The sequence below is a fragment of the Biomphalaria glabrata genome, chromosome 5, assembly GCF_947242115.1.
Source record: "Biomphalaria glabrata chromosome 5, xgBioGlab47.1, whole genome shotgun sequence".
Classification (NCBI taxonomy): domain Eukaryota; kingdom Metazoa; phylum Mollusca; class Gastropoda; family Planorbidae; genus Biomphalaria; species Biomphalaria glabrata.
The window spans coordinates 1165839-1189183 of NC_074715.1; the positions used below are offsets into that span (position 1 = coordinate 1165839).

The 23345-nt window shown below is 36.5% G+C and overlaps 1 protein-coding gene across 1 annotated transcript in view; it reads right to left on the minus strand.

The window, feature by feature from the left end:
* Window positions 1–23345, minus strand: part of LOC106072981 (hillarin-like) — a 76574-nt gene that overhangs the window by 7630 nt on the left and 45599 nt on the right. Inside the window, exons 5-12 of the mRNA XM_056030703.1 lie at window positions 10849–10928; window positions 9117–9264; window positions 8151–8366; window positions 6733–6906; window positions 6046–6128; window positions 4411–4554; window positions 1854–2009; window positions 702–893 (exon numbers count right to left, since the gene is read on the minus strand). Of these exons, the coding sequence (XP_055886678.1) occupies window positions 702–893; window positions 1854–2009; window positions 4411–4554; window positions 6046–6128; window positions 6733–6906; window positions 8151–8366; window positions 9117–9264; window positions 10849–10928 (1193 nt within the window). The remainder of the gene's footprint in view (window positions 1–701; window positions 894–1853; window positions 2010–4410; window positions 4555–6045; window positions 6129–6732; window positions 6907–8150; window positions 8367–9116; window positions 9265–10848; window positions 10929–23345) is intronic.

A 23345-nucleotide genomic window follows, 5' to 3' on the forward strand; every position in this document is an offset into this window, starting at 1 on the left:
ACTAAGTGAAGATGCAGTATTTATGGAAATTATTTTTTGGATATGAACTTGCCCAAACATTTTAAACCACTAAATAACAATTTCCCATTCTTTTCCTAATATTTACATGATGTTTATTTAAAAACACTCATTAAATTTTCAGTCATCTTTAAATGTGCCATACAGCACTGTATTGCATGTCACAATATAGTATAAAAAGATTTGGTTCATACAGTAAGTCTACTGATACTATAGTCTCCCATAGAAAGAAAATGGGACAACATTTGTTTAGTAGGGTATGAAAGAAAAGGTTTAGCAGCTCAAACTAAAATAAGTAAGCTAAGTCTCTTTCTCTTTTTCAATTTTAATTGAAACTATTCACAAATAACGCACACAATGCACAATGTATTAGCTGGACAAAGGTTGGTGGGTATGTGAGAAAGATTCCTTGTTTAGCAAAGTGACCTAACTTGTATAGTTGATGTGCTAATCGACTAATTTCCCAAATCAGCATCTAGAAAGTTTGTCGATGATGTTATTACTTTCCCCCTCAATACTGTACATATACTTTGGCCGGTGATGGGAAAACATGTAGTGTTTAAAAAATGTGTAGTATTTATTTCATTAATATGTTTTTAAAAAAATCTTGGTATAACCCCCCCCACCCCCCCAACACGAAAGTCAGACAAAAGTCAAGGGAGCACTGTCTAGTGATGCTTTACCTAACAAAAGGCAATGCCTCAAATTCTTCCAGAGTAATCGGAGATTCTAGCAACTGCCACTTGGGATCCTGGGGCCAAAATTCTTGGATAAATTCATCTGGGTTGGTCATGAAGTAATGCTCATCATATTGATAGCGGATATGATCATTGCCTTTCTTTTTGTCTTCTTTGTCTTTACTCAACACCAGATGCCTGCAGAAAGATGAGAAAGTTAGTGCAAGACTATGAGCTTGACTCTAATGTCATCACATCAAATAGATGAGATTTTTTTTTTTTTTTTGTGATCTCCAAACTACATGTAACCTTATAAATAGCTTATACATTTCAAATGTTCTTTTAGCAAATAAGATTATTATGTGTTTAAAATGATAATTTTCTAACAAACTAATGGGACAAAAAAAATATTAAAAAGTAATGGGCCATAACAGTCTTAAATTAACAATGGACCATAAAAGTATTGGACCATAATTACAATGTCTTCAATTCCGAAGATTAAAGATGAATGCAGTGTATCAGATGACAATGTAAACCCAGTTGTGACGTATATTTTTCCACATCTCATGCAAAGTAATTGTCCAAAGGTGGCCTATTTAAGTTTACTTTCGGTCTTCTGCACCTGTGTACTATAATGACTTTCCTTTTGGGTCTCAAATGTGTGTCCCTTTGTGAGAGATCTTCAATTGTCTCTTTCAGAGGCCATCTGCTGCCAGCTACTTTCCTCTATGCCAGCGAGGGTGAAATGGCGCATGAATTGATCTTTATAGCACTTATGGGGGAAGGGGGCACCTCTGTTACACAGTCCTTCTGTAAGCTCACCAAAGAAGATCAGCTTTCACATTCAGATGTCTCCCATATGGGATAAGTGTCCAACCAAGCTGTCAAATGGTAATTACTGCTTCTATATTATCCACACCCAGCCTCCAGCAGAATATAGTTATTCATCGCAGGCATCTTTGATGTAATCGTTTGAAAAGCCTTAAATGCCTCTGACAGAGAACCCATGTCTCAGTGTCATACAAAAAAAAGTGGTGAGAACCACTGCTTTATAAACATAATTTTTGTTGCTAGGTGAAGAGACCATAGAGATCTTTAAAAGTAATGGATAAAGATAAAAAGTTCTGAGAAAAATCATAGTAAAAATGTCAAACTTACCTAGCTCCCCAGTTGCATTGGATCAGTCTCCATTCTCTATCAATCAAAACTGCATTCCAAGTGTTTTGAAATGTAGTGGGTGATATTTTCATGCCAGGTTCATAGCCAACACTTTTAGAATGACCTTTGATCTCAACACAGTGTAGACCAGCATAACTAGAGGGGGAAAATAATGTCATTGGAATACAAAACAAGTTAAATATTTTAGTTGATAAGATATTTTAATGATTCTTCTTCTTCTTCTTATCTTATATAATACAGACGTTACTTCAAAAAAGAAGATGATTACGTCCTACGCGTCATGCATACAGTCATGCATATTAACCAATGACTTAAATTCTGCCAAGTCTGGCTAGCTCAGGCAACCCATTCCATGCTCTAATAGCACTAGGGAAGAAGGAGTATTTGTACAAATTTGTCCTAGCATATGGGATGAGGAATGTGCCTTTTCTTCATATGCTCTCATGCAGAAATAACTGACAACAACAAAGTTATTTATTAACTAAGGATTTCTATAGAGTGTCTTTCCATATTGTTTGCATGTTCAGTGTGCTCTAGACCACATGTAATTAAGGACAGTCAAGAAGAAGCCAGCTTGTTAGGTACATAAGAAAAACATCTGAACTTCAGTTTTATCATGAATGATACATACTTATCACACATATAAAGGCAGCGCAAGGGAGAACATTTTCGATTACAGAAAAAGTGAATTTGATGCAACCAATTTTTTAATTGTAACAATTGTAGATGTAACAAAAATAAGGGATTAAACCAACCAGAGCGGTGGCTGAGTGGTTAAGTGCTTGGCTTCTGAACCTGGGGGTCCTGGGTTTGAATCTCATGAAGACTGGAATTTTGAATTTTTGAATTTTTAGGGTGCCCCTGAGTCCACCCAACTCTAACGGGTGACTGACATTATTTGGAGAAAGTAAAGGTAGTTGGTCATGCCACATGACTACCTGCTCGTTAACTGTTGGCCAAAGAAACAGATGACCTTAACATCATCTGCCAGATAGATCACAAGGTCTGAAAGGAACTTTACTCTTTACTTTTACTGACCAGGGCATGACCCAGTAAGCCTGGAAAGGGCAACTCCACCTAGCAATAATGCAATACTAAGCAAACCAACCTCTAGACTTGTCTAAGGAACATCTTTATGTACTTTTCACTAGTATACAATTACCAGCCCAGTGGTCAATGGTCACATGCCTTCCTAGCCCCACCCCCACCTCAATTTTAACAGACACAGACAGCCTTTAGGCATTTATCAGATATATCATTTTTATCATGACAAACAATTCACAATCATCATGACAGAAACTTGTGACCCTCAGGTTCAGAGCCAATAGTTTTATCAATATTGGACCTCCCCCATAAAAAACAAACTAGAAGTGTGAACAAACAAAAAATGACATGTGATGGATAGTTTTTCTGAGTGTCATACAAGGTTTGTCTATCAATTCCAAAGAAGGAGGAGACATGCAGTACGCTATGCAGTCAAAGCTGTGATTCAGAGCGTAATGATAGGAGGTGTGGCTACGCCTGACCACTGAATCTTAACTCAGGCAGAATTGTGTTTGGCAGCACAGAAATATTCTCCTTGATACCCCCTCCCCCCACTGGTCCACAAAAGAGATTAGACCATAGAGCACTGAGCAAGCTATATGCATGAACATTGCACTATATAAAAGCATTTCTGTAAAATAAAGGCACACTTCTTATTCTATATGCTAGGACCAATTAGTAAGAGTGCTCCTTCTTCCAAAGTGCTATTAGAGCATGACATATATTGCCTGAATCAGCCATAAAGAAAACCAATGACTTAGAGTCGAAATCACTGATTTACATGCATGACTAGATTGACACATGGATACTCATAGGATGTAATTATCTTCTCTTTTGAAGTAATGTCTGTAATTTATAAGACTATATTAAGAATATCTTATTATATAATACAGACATTACTTCTAAAAAGATGATTACATCCTACGCGCCATGCAACTAGTCATATGTAAATAAAAAAACAAAGAGATTACAGACAATATTACTACAGCAATTGGACCCCATGAAGCTAACTATTGTAAAAAAAAGACAAATCTTATGGCCATATCACAAGGTCTTTGGGGCTCCAAAGACCTTTCTTCAGGGAGCAGCACCAGGAAAAAGGCAGTACCAGGAAAAATGCAAACAGAAAAAGCCATGGGAAGATAACATGAAAGGAAGTACGGGCCTACCATTGAAAAAGGCAAAAGATAGAGGGGAATGGAGATTGACATAAAAAAATCTTGCATGGTGCCCCAAGGGTCAAACAGACTAAGGGAAAGGTGAAGGTGTTATAAAAATAGACCTATAGCTCAGTAAGGCATTTATATTTTTAAAATGTTAGATTACGATCGTTTTTGAATAGTATGAATGCAGGAGGAAGCAATCAGCTGTTTAAGATGTCCTTCTCTTTGTTTCATTTGGTATAATAATAATAATAAAGCAGCTACCACCATACTGCAATATTCACATCAACCAAACCTGTATTATTTCTAAAGTGAAGTGAATCACTCACCTGCATAATCTCATGAACAACACGTGGTATGTCTCAGTTCCCAGTTTGATTCCACGGAGAAGCCCCATTGGGGTGTCTACATTGAGACCATCGTCAAACTCCATGACATTTAAATCTTTAACGCAGATCCAACGATAGATAGCTCTGGAGAGGGAGATAATTCAAAACATTGCAGTGAGGAACACCAATGAGTGACACAAACTCTATACATGGGTAAGTTATGATAAAGACAATATAACACTGAAATGTTCAACATTCAAATCATTCTTATAGAAACATTTCTTATCTAATAAACAAAATATGGGCACAATGGCTGAGTGGTTAAGCCTATGTCTTCTGAACCTGTGGTCCTGGTTTCAAATGTACGTGAAGACTGGAATTTTGAAATTCAGGATTCTTAGGGCATCCCTGAACACCCAACTCTAACGGGTACCTGACTTAAGTTGGGGAAAGTAAAGGCGTTTAGTTGTTGTGATTGCCACGGGACATCCTGCCCATAAACTGTTGGCCAAAGAAACCAAACACCTTAACATCAAGTCCCCTCTTGATCCCAACATCTGAAAGGGGAGGAATGGATGACTACTTTTTGTTTAGTATGCACTTCAGACTTTTTTCAATATTGGTTCTTACTTCTGATCATGCCCATTTCCATTCTGTGCCATTAATAATAATAATAATAATCTTTATTGTCCGTATTGAAATTACACCATCCTTATGGAGGTTTTGGACTAAGATGTAATAACCTTTCTTTCTGAAGGAGCATCTAAAACTTATTGCAAAACAAAAAAGAAGTTTTTTCTTTCAAGGAAAACACAGTTGTCTAACTTCATCTGCTACATGTAGGTAATTCATAGCTACATCTTCATTGAAAACAATACTTCCCGAGTTTATAATTTTTCAATACAAAGCCTTACATTGTCAACACATTTTTAATCTACGATTGTGGCATCATGTTATGTTGCAATGATTTGATTGATATTGTGAAGTACTTATTGAGCTTAGAGATGCACTATGGTTGATGGATAGAGATAGAGTGGGGTTTAATCTATTTATTAGAACTTTGGGGCAACGACATTGAATAAGAAAATAGCTTCATACATTATTGAGAGATATAGTTCTAAGTGCCGAGTTTTACACATTAATTAGCTTAAAGACGCACTTCAGTTGACGGATTCGGAAGGCAACATTTAGTGACATCACAGGTAGTGGGATTTAGTTTGTTTAGGTTCTATTATTAAGTAGGAATTTGGGGTGACAATATCAAGCAGCCATAGAGACTCAATTGTGTCCCTTTCTGCATTGAACTTAAACTGAAAGTTCTCAAGGCAGGACTTAAGACTAAGCCTGAGAATAAGACTAAAATAACTTTATTGATCCTTATGGAAATTTCGTGTGATTAATAGGACTTTTTTCTCATATAAAAACAAAACAAAAGTCTTTCACATGTAGTTTGTGATGGTGTTGTGTTCTTTACACTTGCAACCTTCAACTGTAATATGCCCACACAAGATACTCAAACATAAAGAGAGTAATTAAGATCTTACAATAATGAAACCACCACACATATATATACACAACATCCATTACAATATCAACACAATTCTAGTGTAACTTAACATCACAATAATACTTCACCTTGCTTTTTCCAAATCAGACATCAGGTCTTCAGTCAGCTGTCTGACTAGGTCTGTATAGGTCAATTGTTCACTTTCAGCTACCTAAAAAAAAACCCACACTGCTCAATAAACAAACGAGAAGAAACTTGATATTGGTAATAACAGATCTAGATTAGCACAAGGACATTGATAGGAGTCTTAAACTCCCTTATTACCATGTCACAAAAACAAACATTAAGTTGGTCCCTCTATGCAGTTCAGATACATGGAGAGTCACTAAAACAAATATGGAAAAGCTCCAGACCTTTGTTAACGGATGCCTACGCCGGATATTAGGAATTAGGTGGCCAGAAAAGATAACTGCTATCGATTTGTGGGAGAGAACTAGACAAAAGCTCATAACCCAAGACATCACAAAACGAAAATGGAGCTGGATAGGACACACCCTGCGAAAACCAATGTTGCAAGGCAGGCACTTGATTGTAACCCGCAAGGAAAGAGGAAGTGGGCAGACCCAAGCAAGCCTGGAAGAGGTCAGTCATCAGTGAAGCTGAGAATAATGGCAGGGGAGCTGATGAAGAAAGCTGCCCAGAACCAAGTTCGGTAAAGAGGTGTGGTTGTGGTCCTATGCCCTTTGTTCCCATGGGAGTGCACAGGATAAAGTCAAGTAAGTCAAGTCATAAATATTTGCCTTGTTATAGCCTACCTTTAAAACTTGCTCATCAATCGACTGAAAGACCGAGACATCAGAGAAGATATCTTCTTTGCGACAGGAAGGGACCTCAGGGGAAGGTGGCGCAGTGACGGAAGTTATGGGTAGTATGTCGATGACTTCTTCTAAAATTGTACCATTTTCTTCACTTCTGCCATTGTGTTTTGCCTGCATGATAAAAAACCCTCTTTGCTCAATAAATGTTTTTTTTAAAAACTGTATTCAGATTAAATAAGTTTCCTAATAAGTAATTATAAACTAGAACCAATACTATTAACATATCATTTTAAGATATTAAAATAAGCAATATTTAATAGAACGCTTCAGATGATCATTAAATAAAATTTAACTATCTGATATAAATTTTTCACATGTAAATTATAAGTGAGTCTGGTGTGAATGTATATTTTGGTTTTCTATAGTTATAATGTTTTGTTTGGTGTAATGCACAAATTGTAAGACAAATAAAGATTATTATCTATTTATATACCTAATAAGTAATTCTAAACTAGAACCTACTATGACATATCAATTTAAAAAATTAAAATTGAGCAATATTTAGTAATTAGCTTAATTAAGATAATACAAGTCCAAATATAATATCACTTAAACAAAGAAAAACAACTGACATGTAGCTTTCTGTTGTTTTTTTTTATCCAAAATTATTTAAGGAAATATGAGTTACTTTTAATACAACAGATCAGTCTTACTTTGAGCAATAAAGAGAATTAACTCTTTCTCTCTGTAATTATTTACCACATTCTGGTGGAATCAACGCTGGTAGCGTCAGTTAGGAGAGAAAGAGTTAAAAAAGTAGGGAATACAAATGGTAATAAGTTGATACAACATAAAATTTTAAAGTTTAGTTAGTTTTTTTTTAGCGCAACTTTCATGCTTATAGCATGCTCAGTGCACTATGGTCCAATCTTTTTTGTGGATCAGTGAGAGGAGGGGGAATCTGAGAGAAGGTTTCAATGCTGTCCTTAGACACTCAGTAAATAACTCAGCTTAAGCCAAGCTTTGAACTTGAGCCCCATTGACAAGAAGCCAAGGGGGTTTAAGCCTCTCAGCCAAACATCCTTCATCTTGAAATTGGATTATAATTTACTATTTTTTTTTAAATATTTAAAAAAAAAATCTCTTATCCTTTTGGCAATAAGGTATAATTAAAATAAATATGCCAATGACACTAGCTCCAGCTGAAATAACCTACCCAGTGTGCAGCCGAACATTTCGGGCTCACATAGGTCTCACCAGCCATATGAGGAGGCATAAAACCCTAGTGCAAAGCCCTCAGCCCCCTGGATGAAAAAAGTGGTCATCATCAAACCACAATGGACGAACTATATATATATTTAATTAAGAAAAATTTAGCTACTGAAACATCTCTAGAATTATGTTATGTTGCAAACCTTGAGACTCTCCTTGGCCAGTTCAGCTTTAAGTTCCCTTTGTTCTTTAGCCAACATTTCTAGCATAATCTGGCTTTGTTTCTTGACCAGCTCTGCTGTCTGCTGCTGCTCTTTCTGCCGCAGCCGCAGCGTCATAGTATTTCTTTTATTTTCTTTCTTCATCTTCAGCGTCTCTGCCAAACTTTTCTTTTCATTTTCAAACTGAATGGTTATCATCTGTGGATGATACATAAATCTAGTTCACCAAACATTTTCAATTATTTTGTTTCACAAGTCTCAGAAGATCCTTTAGAAAGGAATATTAATATGCCCTAGTCCAAACCTCCTTCAGGGGGCAGGGGATAGAGGTCTTGAACTATGGACCGTTGTCACAACAGTCCAAAATGCATTCCACACAACAAGGCTGCTTTTTTATTAGATCTACAATAACTATTTTAAGTCAAAAGACATAGTCTAAGCCTCTTGCAGGACAGCAGGGGATGGAAGCAGGCAGGGTTTGAACTAGGGACCATAGTCACAACAGTCCAAAATGCATACCACACAACCAGACTGCCATTGTAATACATCTACTATAAATATTTAAATCAGCAGATATAGAAGGTATAGTTCAAGCCTCTTGCAGGACAACAGAGGATAGATGCAGGCAGAGTTTGATCAGAAGATATACAAGATTATAATAACATATCCATTTCAAGACTCCAATCCTGATTGAACCTGGGATTTTTGTATGTCACTAAGTCTACCTAGCTTTAATGGATATCAGACATCTGTATCGCACAACTCTCAAACCAAATTGAAGACAAGTTGTCCTGAATATGGGCATAAGTTAATTATTTTTCCAAAGAACTATAAACTTTAAAAACTTATTAGGAAGATTTGGTAGAAGTCACTATGCATATAATGTACAAAATTAAAATTCCACTACAATGATAACTTAAGAGAGCTTTAAAAATAAAGTTTAGATACTTTTTTATCAGCATCTTTCAGTTTTTTCTTTTTCTTGTTCAAATCTTTTTCATAACGATCTGTCAGCTCTTGGAGCTTAGACTCCCACTCTGTATCGATCTCTTTATTTATAGCTTGACCTTCTTTCACCCTCTCTTCCTGGAATCCTCTGTAAAAAAAAGTCATTAGAGTTAGTGAACTTTGCTAGGTTGTGTATTTTGTATCAAATATTGAGAAAATAAATAAAATATGAACAAGTAAAACGTTTTAAGACTTAAAAAAAGAAAAAAGCTTAAACAACGTATAATTGTAATCAATGAGTTTGGATCAGTCACATAATTAAACCTGTAATAGATGTAGACCAACAGCAATAAATCTGTGTGTTTAGAAATATTTTTATCAATTGTTTTTGATTATCAATATTTCATGCTTTAAAGCTTTCTCAATATGTTATGATCCTATCGGACAAGTTGGGAAATGGGGGGGGGGGGGCAGGGAAGAAAGAAAGGGATATCTGGGTAATTTTACAAAAATCACTTTTTACAATCACTAAAAAAAGGGGGAAATGACCTGTATTCTAACTCATGGCTCAAGCCTCCTCAAGCTGACAGACTGACCACATCACTAGTGAAGTGGTAATGAAAATAGAAGTTATCTATTGTTTGGTTTAAACTTACTTTAAAGCGGCAACCTATAAAGGGTGCTAATTCAGCTTATACCCCCACTTCAGTCAAGTACAATTTCTTTCCCTTGTTTGGGATACCAAACAAAATAATTATTTACTAATATTTAATTTACCAATTGGTTAATTTTTAAAAATTGATTCTAGTGTTGTCATCTAAAAGAAAATGAAAGGCATGTTATAATTTTATGAACAGATCATTTTTAGAATTAGCCAAAATGATCATTCCAATATAGAAGATCTTTGATATTTTATGTTACTCTGATCTTTTATGTTGATAGTCATTTATTTTAAACTAAAACCTATTACTGCAAAGATAATGAATGCTAATTTCATATTATCAAATTGAAAGCATTAAGATAAGTATGACATTCCAGTCGTTAATTTATAGAAAGGTATTTTTACAATACCTCTATAATCAAGTCAAATTTTCTGAGTGGAACCTGGGTGAGTGGACAAGGATCTCAAAAATGGCTCTAACATTTTTTCTAGAAATTTAACAGTTGATGTACATCATTACTAGCTCATTGGCCACACAGGGAAAACTCTAGTTTGTTGGTAATAATTGTTCAAAGTATACAAAGAAAATAGTTTAAATTTGACTAGCCAACTAGAAAATCTTTATCTTGGACACTAAATCTTCAAGTATTTCCGCAAGTAAGCCTTATATTCTTTCAAAAGTTTAATAAATTAATGTCCAATAGCTTTTTTTGAATTGGCTTCTATCTCTAGATTTAAAGACTTATCATTAGAATATTATAAAGTGTAGTAGATCTATACCAGGATTCTTTCGGGGTGGAGGGGGGGGGGGAATGTTGCTGTGTAAAAAGAAGCTCCATTTTTTAAAAATCTAACATTCTTTAGTTATTAAGAGCAAAATAATAGCTCTATAAGTTGTATATGGGAGTAATTGTCTTTAAAATAAAAAAAGTATTTTTTTTTTGGTTTTCTTGTTTCATGTCAGCTTCTCATGAATTGCTTAAAGTTTTTGAATTTGTACATTTTGATGTTTGAACAGTTTAAAAAAAAAGTTTCTGTGATGCCTTATAGTTTGAAGAATAGTGTGATTACCTTAACAGCTCATCTTCTTCCTTCCTAAGTTGCTCTTCCAGTCTCTTTTGCGCATCAAATAATTGTTCTCTTTTCTTGGCCTGACAAACAATTAGAAAATATTTTTAAAGATACCTTTTTAAAAACAAAGCTTATTATAATAAACAAACAAATTATGGCTTTTATGTAGTGCTATTTTCATGTTTATAGCATGGTCCAATCTCATTTGTGGACCAGCGGTGGAGGAGGGAGCATCTGGGAGAAGTTTTTCGGTGTGATCAGTAGACACAACTCTGCTCAAGTCAGGTGTCGAACCTCCAGCCCCTTTCTAAGGTAGCCAAGCCAAGCCAAGTATACTTGGCCTCTTGAACACGCTTGCTTCCCATAAGCGTAACTAGTATCAGTAATGCAATTAAATTCATAATAGAGCTAGACTAGCAATAATAAATCTGTCACATTAGAAATATTTATACCAATTGATTTGTTATTCTGAATACACTATGATCCTATCACTTTTCTGGAAAGGGGTAAAAGGAACTAAGGGGAAGAAAGATAGTTAAAGTACAGCAAAGTTTCCTTTCAGACCTTGTGGTCTATAGGGCAGATGATGTAAAGGTAATCTGTTTTTATGGTCTACGGTTAGCGAGGGTGTCGTGTGGCCAACACAAGGACCATCCACCTTTATTTTTCCCCAACTAATATCAGGTACCCATTAGAGCTGGGGGATGACTCAGAGGCGACCAAAGATCCAAAAATTAAAAAATCCCAGTCTTCACCAGGATTCGAACCCGGGTCCCACAGTTTGGAAGCCAAGTGCTTTCTTTATCACTCAGCCATTGCACCTCCATGGAGAAAGATAGACTAACAATAAAAAAGCATTTATAAATAAAAAAAAAAAGGGGAAGGACCTCGTGGATCAAGCCCTCTCAATCCAACACGTTAACCACTTTGCTAGTGGAGAGCTTATGAACATGGAAGATTGTATAGTTATCTATGGTTTCTATAGTCTTTTTCAGGGTTTACTAAGATTCAGACCGCAACCTATAAAGGGGACTAATTCAGTTTGTACCATCACTTCAGTCAATTACATTATTCGACATACCAAACAAACAAAAATAATTTATTACCAGTAGTTAATTAACTAATTGGCTAACTTATTTTTGACTCTTGTGTTGTCAGGTAAAGGAAATAATTGTGTAAAATTTTAGATAAATCAAAGATTGGGAGAAATCACTTGTACAAACTTTTTACCAGACAGACAGAGTTGATATAAGCTTTGTAAAAAACAGTAACAAGAAAATTAGTTCAAAGAAAAAAAAAACAACAAAAAAACAATGCTGCAAACGGGGGTCACAGCGAGAAATACATTATAGTATAGTAAAAACTTGATCAAACATGCCAAGAGTTCTTTCACTTAGAAGGCTTCGATTCATCGTCAAGCCAGGAATAACTTGCGTAACAGCATGAAAACAAAGTTTCGCATTTCTCTGTCAACAAGCTACTCCACATCAAAGTCAAAAAATTTTTTTTTTTGAAAAGAGAAGAAATAAAAAAAAAAGAGTTTAATTAGCCAACAGTAATGAGAGAGAGAGAGTACAATCCTCTGAAAGTCATCTCAAGATGTTGAACTAGGTCACGTGTATTTGTATGACAACCCTGTCATACCAACTTTCAGCCATGATGAAATGCTTCCTCCCGCTCAGCCGAAACATCCGCTTTGGGGTACATTCTTTAATAACAATCTTATCTTAAAAGGAGTGGAAAGAGGCATACTCCTTTGACTAAATGTACGCTTATAGGAGTAGGAAGTTATTGGGTCCAAGTAGGACCTGGCTAGAGGGGTGTCTCCTCTAGCAAAGACGTTTCCTTTATTTGATTTACAGTTATCTCAGAGTTACCTGCTCTTGGTAATGTTTGCTCTCTTGACTAACAGAGTTTCTCAAACTAACGCTTACATACTAAGACTGGTTTAAAATAAAGGAGGGGGGTGGGGGGCGTTGGGTCTTTGAAAGTTGGTCAGAGATGGCAAATGGGTGTGTGTGAGTGTAAATTGGTAAAAAAATATATATATGTGTGTATGAGGTATTCATTAATGTTCATCTTGCCAAGCGATAGATTTGAATAACAAAAATTTGAGAACACTGCCTGAATGCGCGAACTATGTTCGCAGTTGTAAGATTACACACGAGGCACATTTGAAGATAATTTAAAACAAAAAAGACATAAAATCCATTACTTTGGGGAGGGATACAAAGTTTTAGCGCTTTAAGTAATAGCTTTTTTTTTAAACACTGGCTGGTCAATGTATTGACTAATTATTACAGTCGAGACACCAATATGATTTAATTCCGACCCCGAATGAGTCAAATTCTTAAAATACCAGCAGAATAAACATCGACATTAGACTCGTATTGTCTGGTGATGTAAAAAGTCATCTCTGTCTGAATCCATCCATCCATCCATCCATCCATCATCTATCTATCTATCTATCTATCTATCTATCTATCTATCTATCTATCTATCTATCTATCTACTCTTATCTTCTCTTATCTTATCTACTCTTATCTATCTACTCTTATCTATCTATCTATCTATCTATCTATCTATCTATCTATCTATCTATCTATCTATCTATCTATCTATCTATCTATCTATCTATCTATCTATCCACACTTATATTATCTTATCTACTCTTATCTAACCACACTTGTCGTATCTACTCTTATCTACTCTTATCTATCTATCTATCTATCTATCTATCTATCTATCTATCTATCTATCTATCTACTCTTATCTTCTCTTATCTTATCTACTCTTATCTATCTATCTATCTATCTATCTATCTATCTATCTATCTATCTATCTATCTATCTATCCACACTTATATTATCTTATCTACTCTTATCTAACCATACTTGTCGTATCTACTCTTATCTACTCTTATCTACTCTTATCTATCTATCTATCTATCTATCTATCTATCTATCTATCTATCTATCTATCTATCTATCTATCTATCTATCTATCTATCTATCTATCTATCTATCCACACTTATATTATCTTATCTACTCTTATCTAACCATACTTGTCGTATCTACTCTTATCTACTCTTATCTACTCTTATCTATCTATCTATCTATCTATCTATCTATCTATCTATCTATCTATCTATCTATCTATCTATCTATCTATCTATCTATCTATCTACTCTTATCTTCTCTTATCTTATCTACTCTTATCTATCTATCTATCTATCTATCTATCTATCTATCTATCTATCTATCTATCTATCTATCTATCCACACTTATATTATCTTATCTACTCTTATCTAACCATACTTGTCGTATCTACTCTTATCTACTCTTATCTACTCTTATCTATCTATCTATCTATCTATCTATCTATCTATCTATCTATCTATCTATCTATCTATCTATCTATCTATCTATCCTTTGTCTGTCTGTTTATGTATCTAACATGTTGAACATTTTTTTCAAAGAAAACACTATCATTCCAAATATTTTGTTTGGAAGGAGAGATTGTATTCTTTGGCCTGCAATCCATCACTCGAGAGCCAGGGACTAATGTCTTCCATGATTCAATGCTGGTACTACAGCCTAGTTACAATGACTCAAGGCGGACATAAACCCAGAGCAAACAAGATTGACCACATTGTCAAGCCGCTTTGATCCCCTTTCATCACTGAGAAAGAACGGCAAAGGGAGAGCATTCAACACGGGCTAAGTTCTAAACCAGTGTTTCCCAAACTGTATTCCGTGGTACCCTAGTGTTCCTCGAAGCCTGAATAGGTATTCCACGAACAACTGGAATAACTAACTAGTAGGCATCCACGTGAATAAATCTCTCTCTAAATAATAAGCAAAGTGTTCCGCTAAATATCGCAGAAAGTGCGAAGCAGGGTCGGTCTTATGCGGCTGCATTGTACCCCGCACTTTTATAGGCCCCGCGCTTATTCTAGGTGTAAATTATTATATGAAATAACTTATACCAGGGTTCTCCTTACCCCCTGATTTTCTAGGAGCTCCTGGAAATCTCCTGAAATTATTAAAATTTCCTGAAAACTCATAAGAAATCTCCCAAAAAATAAATAAAATTTTCATTTTGGGTGTTATTCAATATGCAAAAGTCAATCTTACGCGCGATTATAGTTATAATGTTTTTTGTTTGGTGTAATGCAAAATTGTAAGACAAATTTCCATACAGACAATAAAGATTATTATTATTATTATTAATTATTATTATTATTAAAAAAACGGCATTGTCAGATTTAACTTAATAAAAATGTAATGCAAAGGCTGAATTATTTTCTAATACAAATCTTGATTTTTCCTTTTTTTTCTTATCCCTACCCAGACAGACCCGTTTCGCATAGGGCTCCGCCTTTGTTGGTGCGAAGTGTTTCGTTACTAAAAAAGTTTGACGAAACACTATTCTAGACTAACTCATTAGGACGGGACATAATGTCTTCATTCCTGCACCGCCTCGCTCCCTAACACTGAGTGAATCAGAACAGCACATTACACGGAAATAGATGTCAGAAAATAAAAAAAAGACGTCGACGCCACTGACTTGAACTGTCAGCAATAAAACTTGAACTTTGGGAGACATTCCATTGCCTTATATTTGTACAAAGCTTATATCAACTCTGTCTGTCTGTCTGTCTGTCTGGTACATATTTTGTACACGTTATTTTTACCACTTCCCATTCTGAGTTTTGAGCTTTTGGCACATGGGCACACTTTAGGGCATGTCGTGCCCGCTTCCCATTCTCGGACCAAGTTGATTTATTACTTGCCCATAACAAAACATGAATCGATTTCAACAATTAACAAATTAATACATTAATTAATGATAAATTCATTTTGTTTGATAAAGATAAGGAAAGCAAATCTTAATATCTGTAAAAAAAAATTGTTATTGCCCCTTTATAAGCTTTGTTTTTTTAAAGAATTTTAAACATATTATATCAGCGGTGGCTGAGTGGTTAAGCGCTCGGCTTCTGAGCCTGAGGTTCTGGGTTCGAATCTCGGTGAAGGCTGGGATTTTGAATTTCTGGATTTTTCTGGCGTTCCTGAGTCCAACCAACTCTAATGGGTACCTGACTTTAGTTGGGAAAAGTAAAAGCGGTTGGTCGTTGTGCTGGCCACATGGCACATTGCTCGTTAACCGTTGGCCATAGAAAACAGATGACCTTAACATCATCTGCCCCATAGATCGTAAGGTCTGAAAGGGAAACTTTACTTACTTACATATCTGAATTGAATGACTTAAGCGGCAAGAATCCCCATGAGCCTCTGTATTATCTCTATGCACAGCGCTTAAAGTTGTCTTTTCTTTCGAACTGCTTTTGTATAGCGCTTTTATCTTATCTTATATAATACAGACGTTACTTCAAAAAAAGAAGATGATTAGGCCCTACGTCCTATGCGTCATGCATTTAGTCATGCATATTAACCAATGACCTAAACTCCGCCAAGTCACTGATTTTCCTGGCTAGCTCAGGCAACCCACTCCATGCTCTAATAGCACTAGGGAAGAAGGAGTGTTTGTACAAATTTGTCCTAGCATATGGGACGAGGAATGTGTCTGTAACTTTGTGTCTTTCTGAGTATTTTATTAAATTTTGTTTTTTGTATTTGAAGATTATGGTTCAGTGTTTTATGTATAATTGCTACTTTCCAACAGAGGATGCATATTCTATTATTGGCCTAACCAAGGTTAAATAACATTTTTTCTTTTAACGGTACTTCATACTCAGTGCTGTCTGGTCTAATCTCATTTTGGGACGTAGGGTTTTCGAGTCGATACCCTAAGTACAAATTCTTGATAGTATGCATGGGATTCGAACTAGAGCTCCTTGTTAAGTAGCTTACCCGTAATAGCCATACAGCCAGACATCTCGCTTTACAGCTTATAGTTAAGTAAACCTTACAGCGTAAAGCATTGACTTGTGCAGACAACATTTCAAATACTCATAAAACGTATTTATTGACCAAAAGCAGCATTTTTAAAGCGTATATAAACGGCGGAACTGTTCTCACTGTTCTCACTAACAGGAAAAGGGTCAAAGACAAGTAACTGGTGCCTAAACCATTAAGCTTCGGGCAGGAGGGACTCGTCAGCCATGGCTGGCTACCCACCCAGAAGAAGGAAAACTCTGAATTCAAACCTCTGTTGCCTGGCAGCTATATCCAATCATAAGAAAGGTTTTGGGAGTCAAAATAAAACCTGGCGACCCTAAGGCAGTTTGCAGCACCCAGTGCTACACCCTGGCAGAACCTGCGACGACGCTGTAAACTGTATCGGCACTGCCGTTCCTTTGGATACATCAGCTGCGTGGAGAGGAGAGAACTGTGTGGGCGACATCGTTCCGACTAAAGCTAATGCCCAGGCATTCATCTCATTTCAATGAGATGATCCATAGTCGCTTTGCGACTGAAGGAGGCCATAGATAAACGGATTCATCAAGTTTCTTTAATCCTGTAACACTTTAGCTGCCTTATCTGGAAACCACTGCCTACATCATCTCAGACAGTGTTAGGGTTAGTGCTATTAGAGCATGGAATGGGTTGCCTAAGGTACCAAGGAAAACCAGTGACTAAGCAGAATTTAGGTCATTGGTTAATATGCATGACTAAATGCATGACTAAGACCAAAACTGCTTTATTGATCCTAATGAACATTGTGATTACAAGGACTCTTTTCTCATATAAAGACAACACAACAGAAACATACACATAAATAGAACAGACACAACATAAAGAGTTCATTGACTAAATGCATGACGCGTAGGACGTAATCATCATCTTTTTTGAAGTAACGTCTGTATTATATAAGATAAGATAAAGGACTACGTGTCTGAACCTTCTACATATGCAAGAGAACGAAGAAGTACTCTTTTATACGTAAAGTTTCCTTTTCAGACCTTACGATCTATGGAGCAGATGATGTTAAGGTCAACTGTTTCTATGGCCAACGGTTAACGAGCAGGGTGTCATGTGGCCAGAACAACGACCAACCGCCTTTACTTTCCCCAGCTAAAGTCAGGTACCCATTAGAGTTGGGTGGACTCAGGGACGCCCTAAAAATCCCGAAATTCAAAATCCCAGCCTTCACCAAGATTCGAACCCAGGACCTAGGGTTCAGAAGCCGAACGCTTAACCACTCAGCCACCGCGCCCCCTATTACTCTTTTATACGTAAATAAAAAACTAACGACTAAAGTATTTGTTTAGCTTTTGCACCAGAGTTAGTTTCGAACATCTTTGCAGGAGTTGAAGGAATTCTAAAATATAAATGTTGACCTGTTTGCGGGGCCTCGAATTGATTCAAATTAGCTCGAGATTCTTCGATAGTAAGATATTCCTAAATGGTGCGCATAACAGGGCTGTCCAACTTTTTTTTTTTACTATATTAAAACAGGGATGTCCAACCTTTTTTTTTTTACTATATTAAAACAGGGCTGTCCAACTTTTTTTTTACTATATTAAAACAGGGCTGTCCAACTTTTTTTTACTATATTAAAACAGGGCTGTCTAACTTTTTTTTACTATATTAAAACAGGGCTATCCAACTTTTTTCTTACTATATTAAAGCAGGGCTGTCCAACTTTTTTTTACTATATTAAAACAGGGCTATCCAACCTTTTTTTTTACTATATTAAAGTAGGGCTGTCCAACCTTTTTTTACTATATTAAAACAGGGCTGTCCAACCTTTTTTTACTATATTAAAGTAGTGCTGTCCAACCTTTCTTTTCAGCCTTGAGGGAGGAGGGAGGGAGGGTATAATTTCCATCACTCTTGTCACGCGCCGCATCCCCACTAAAAGAAAAAAAAAGGCCAGTGGAAACACGCCTCTGAGGCTTAATTATGCACTATGAGCAGAATTATCGAGGAGCCGAATAGCACAGCCTCACGTTCTGGAAATGACTCGCGGTCCTTAGTTTGAACATCACTATATTAAACTCTTAACGCTGCCACATTCCATCTAGATCAGCGGTTCTCAAACTTTTAAGCTCGGCGACCCCTTTTTATATTCCCCCACTCTGCCGCGACCACCCCCCCCCCCAAAAAAAAAAAAAAAAAAAAAAACCACACACATACAGCAATAGAAGAGTAGACAATAACAATCTATATTTTCAATGGTCTTAGGCGACCCCTGGCAAATCGTCAATCCACCCCCCAAAGGGGTCGCGACGCACAGGTTGAGAACCCCTGATCTCGATCCAATTAATAAGGAAATTACATTTTAGGCATGACCCACATGCTTGTGGTGCTATGTTATACTAAGCTAGGTCAAAGGTTACAATAGGTGTGTACGTGGTCAAGTAGAATTGCCAAAAGATCTAGCCCACCCCACCACACAGCTCTGTGCTATTGTAGTGTGTTTGTATGCTGTGCATGTCCAGGAGAAGCAGAGCAGAGTTTAGGATTCCCTTGTTCACATTGAGTGACCGTGGTCAACTCAGCTGATACTTCTAACGCAACGCCCAGCACGTAACGGCTACGTGCAAAGGGAGGTAACTAAGGTAAACAAAGGTGGACTAAGAAAGACCTAAACTATGATTCATGCATTATAATTTGTTTTCCAAACCAATAAACCCACTGAATGGTGCAAAGTTAGAAGGAATAATTGTTACTGTTAACTCTTTATCTTCGAAACTATTTTCGATGCTCTGACAGAATTTTTTTCCTTTTTCGCATATGTTCATTCTACCCTGTCATGATTGAACTTCAATAACATTTTTGTTTGTAATCAGAAAACGTAAACTCTGGTACAGAATTATAAGAAAACTAGTCGACCGGCGGCGTAGCATACGCCGCTATTTTGCAGGGCCGGCCTTAGGCCACTGCAACGTATGCAACCGCATTGGGCCCCGCACTTTCATAGGATCCGCACTGTCACAGGACCCGCGCTAATTCTAGGTGTATAAATTATTAAATTAACCATATTATAACTTAAAACAGATTTCCCGCGCCCTCCTGTCCATTTATTAGCAGCTTCTGGAAATCTCCCGAAATTACAAAACATACGAAAAAGTCCTTAAAATATACGGAAATATATAGATAAAAATTGTCATTTTGGGGTGTCACTCAATATGGAAAACGCCAATCCCACGCGCGGAATTATGCATCAGTCGTAATTGTGTAATCTGGTGCTCTTTATACACAAACTAAATTTTATAAAAACAAAAATTAATTTAATTTAATGAGGTCAAATCAACGATGGTATCGTTAGTTAGGAGAGAAAGAGTTAAATGAGTATAGCTTACGCATTGTAGGTCTTCAACGCTGGACTGAGAGACTTTCAGAGAAGAGTCTATTCAAATTACTAACCAGAAAGACACAAAGATAAAGGCACATTCCTCGTTCCATATGCTAGGACAAATTTGTACAAATGCTCCTTCTTCCATAGTGCTATTAGAGCATGGAATGGGTTGCCTGAACCAGCCAGGAAAACCAGTGACTTGGCAGAATTTAAGTGATTGGTTAACATACATGACTAAATGCGATAACCATAAGTTTGATAATGTAGAAACATTTAGATATTTAGAAAGTTTCTTGCATTTTAAAAATGACCTAATGTCATCATATCTTATATAATACAGACATTACTTTTAAAAAAGAAGATGATTACGTCTTACGCGTCATGCATTTAGTCATGCGTGTTAACCAATGACCTAAATTCTGGTTTCCCTGGCTCCTGTCATAATAAAAAGGGAAAGATTAGCGGCAGGCATCAGAGCTTTCTGTAACACACAACACATAGGCCTACTTATAAATAAAAAAAACCCAAAGAAGACTATTTTTAAAACCATCACAAGTAGCCATGTAGTGAGGCCTGGACCCTGCCAAAAAAAACCCAACAAAAACATCAGAAAATCCTGAGAAAAATGTACATAAGCTATATATTGATTTCTATTAGATACAACACTATGTAGGCCGGAACCTAAAATCAAAAGTCAAGCAAAGAGCAAATTGCTGCTATCAACTGATCATATAATTTAAACCTATATTTCTGTTTGAAAAAGGTCTTGAGTTTAAAGCTTTCATCAATGTGCGTTCTATCTGCAAACAAATATTGTTCTCACAGCATGCCAGATTTTTTTCCGTTTCGTTGATCCCAAAAGAAATATTGTGCTAATAATACAAATCAACTCCCGAATTCAGCCAAAATCCTAACTGGTCACAACTTTTAGAAGGCTCTCTTCTTGACCCCTAGTGGACAGGGCAAGCTTGTTGACTCAACGCATCCAAATATAAACACCGAAGAGTCCCCCCCCCCCTTTTTTTTCGCGCCTTGAAGAATCGCGTCTTCTTTGCTGTCCTTTTGGTTTCTATTTCTTTCACTTTGACATTCAAACTTTAAGGCATGTAATACATGCGTATAAAGCAGATTTATAGCCCCCCCCCCCCATTGACAGCCGTGGTCAACTTTTGTTTCATCATAGGCTCTCTTTTTTTTTTCACTTTTCAGACCACGCGGGTTTTAGGGCAGATGATGTAAAGGTCATCTGCTTTTGTGTTCCACAGTTAGCGCGGTGGTCGAGTGGTAAAGCTCTTGGGTTCTTATCCTGCTGAAGACTGGGATTTTTTAAATTTCGGGATCTTTAGGTCTCTACACATGATTGCATTACAAACATTGTACAGGAATAACTAGGGCGCCGCTGAGTCCGCCCAGATCTAATGGGTACCTGACATTAGTTGGGAAATAGTAAAAGGTGGTTGGTCGTTGTGCTGGCCACATGACACCCTCGTAAATCGTGGACCACAGTGACCTTAGCAGTATTTGATCTATAGATCGCAAGGTCTGGAAAAGGTACTTCTCATTTTTTTTTGCAGCTTGGGGGGGGGGGGGAGGATGGTCGTGAACTACACATAAAAAATACTACAACTATGCAAACGAAAAGTACATCAATACAAGTCTCGATCAACCGTTAGATGCGAAGTTGACACCAGGCAAGCCAAGGCGTTGACATTCAATGTAGATCTAGAATACATTCTTTCAGTGGACTGTGTGTCGACAGCCTTGACCTTAAGCTCAGGTAATCGTAAAACAATTCGCATATTTACTTTGAGGGAAAAAAAAAAGAAAAGAGCGAAAGTACGCAACTAAAAAAAAGATGTTTTTAAATACCGGAACATGTTTTTGAAAGGTAGAAAACTCTTGCAACTAAGATATAGAATATAGAGAGACTATAAATAAACCTAATTAAAAAAAAAACCTAGATGTTTCTAGCACTATTAACAAACTTTAACTTCAATAGTAGACGAGAAAAAAACAACATTGTTCAGAAAGCAATAACGATTTTGAAACATTAACTCTTTCTCTCCGTAATTATTTCCCACGTTCCGACGGAATTCTTCATTTTGCTCAGTAGTATTTCACTGTTTGTTTGTAAAATGTTTTACATGTTTCGGATGTTCCTTCAGAGTTGAAGATAGTTTACTTCCTAGTCCAAACCTCCCGCAGGACGACGGGGGATGGGAGCGGGCAGGGTTTGAACCCTCGACCGTCGATAAATCCGAACGACAGTCCAGGGCGCAAACCGCACGACCAGGCAGCCATCCAGCCATTAATGATTAAGCTTGAATAACATTTTTGTTTGTTATCAGACATGTTTTATTTGGTAAAGAATTAAAGGGGAATGCAGGCTCTTTTTTATATAAGACTCTAAGTTACGTTAATAAAATCAAAAATGTTTTAAATTTAATGAGTTGAAACCAACGATGGTAGAGTTAAAAAAAAACACCATTGGGTCACGACTTTAAACATTTTACCAGCAGTGTTCACAAAACTAAATTACCTATGTATCAACAAGTGCAGCGGCCATATTGTTTGTATAATCCAACAGCAAAACCTATATATATTATATCTAGACTGGAAAACGAAAACAAAACTTGTCCGCTAATGAGCAATTCACAGACCTATATATATATATATATATTTATATTAGAGCTGGGTGGACTCAGAGGCGCCATTAAGATCCACAAAGTAAAAAGCCCAGTCTTCACCAGGATTCGAACCCGGGACCTACAGTTCGGAAGTCTAGCGTATTTACCTCTCAGACACCTCTCTATCTTAGCTTAGATAATTTCATATGTCGATGACTTATCTTACAGTTATTTATCTTTTAAATTGAAGAGGTTTAATCAAAAGAGAAGATTAATACGTCCAATAAGTATCCATGTGCAGTCTGTTAAGTCGTTGGTTTTCAGGCAACCCAATCCATGCTCTAATAGCACTAGGGGAGAAGAAGCACTTGTATTAATTTGTCCTAGCATATGGAATAAGAAATGTAACAATATCCTAGTGTCTTTCTCTGTAGTTTTATTAGGTTTTGTTTTTGTATTTGTTAAATATGGTTCAGTATTGTATGTATTATTGCTATTCTTATTTATCATTACCTTAAAGGAAAATCCGCTGCCGAGGACAGACGCTGACGGCGAAAAGAAAATCTTGATGGATCACCGGCGGACAATGGTTATGCCTGCC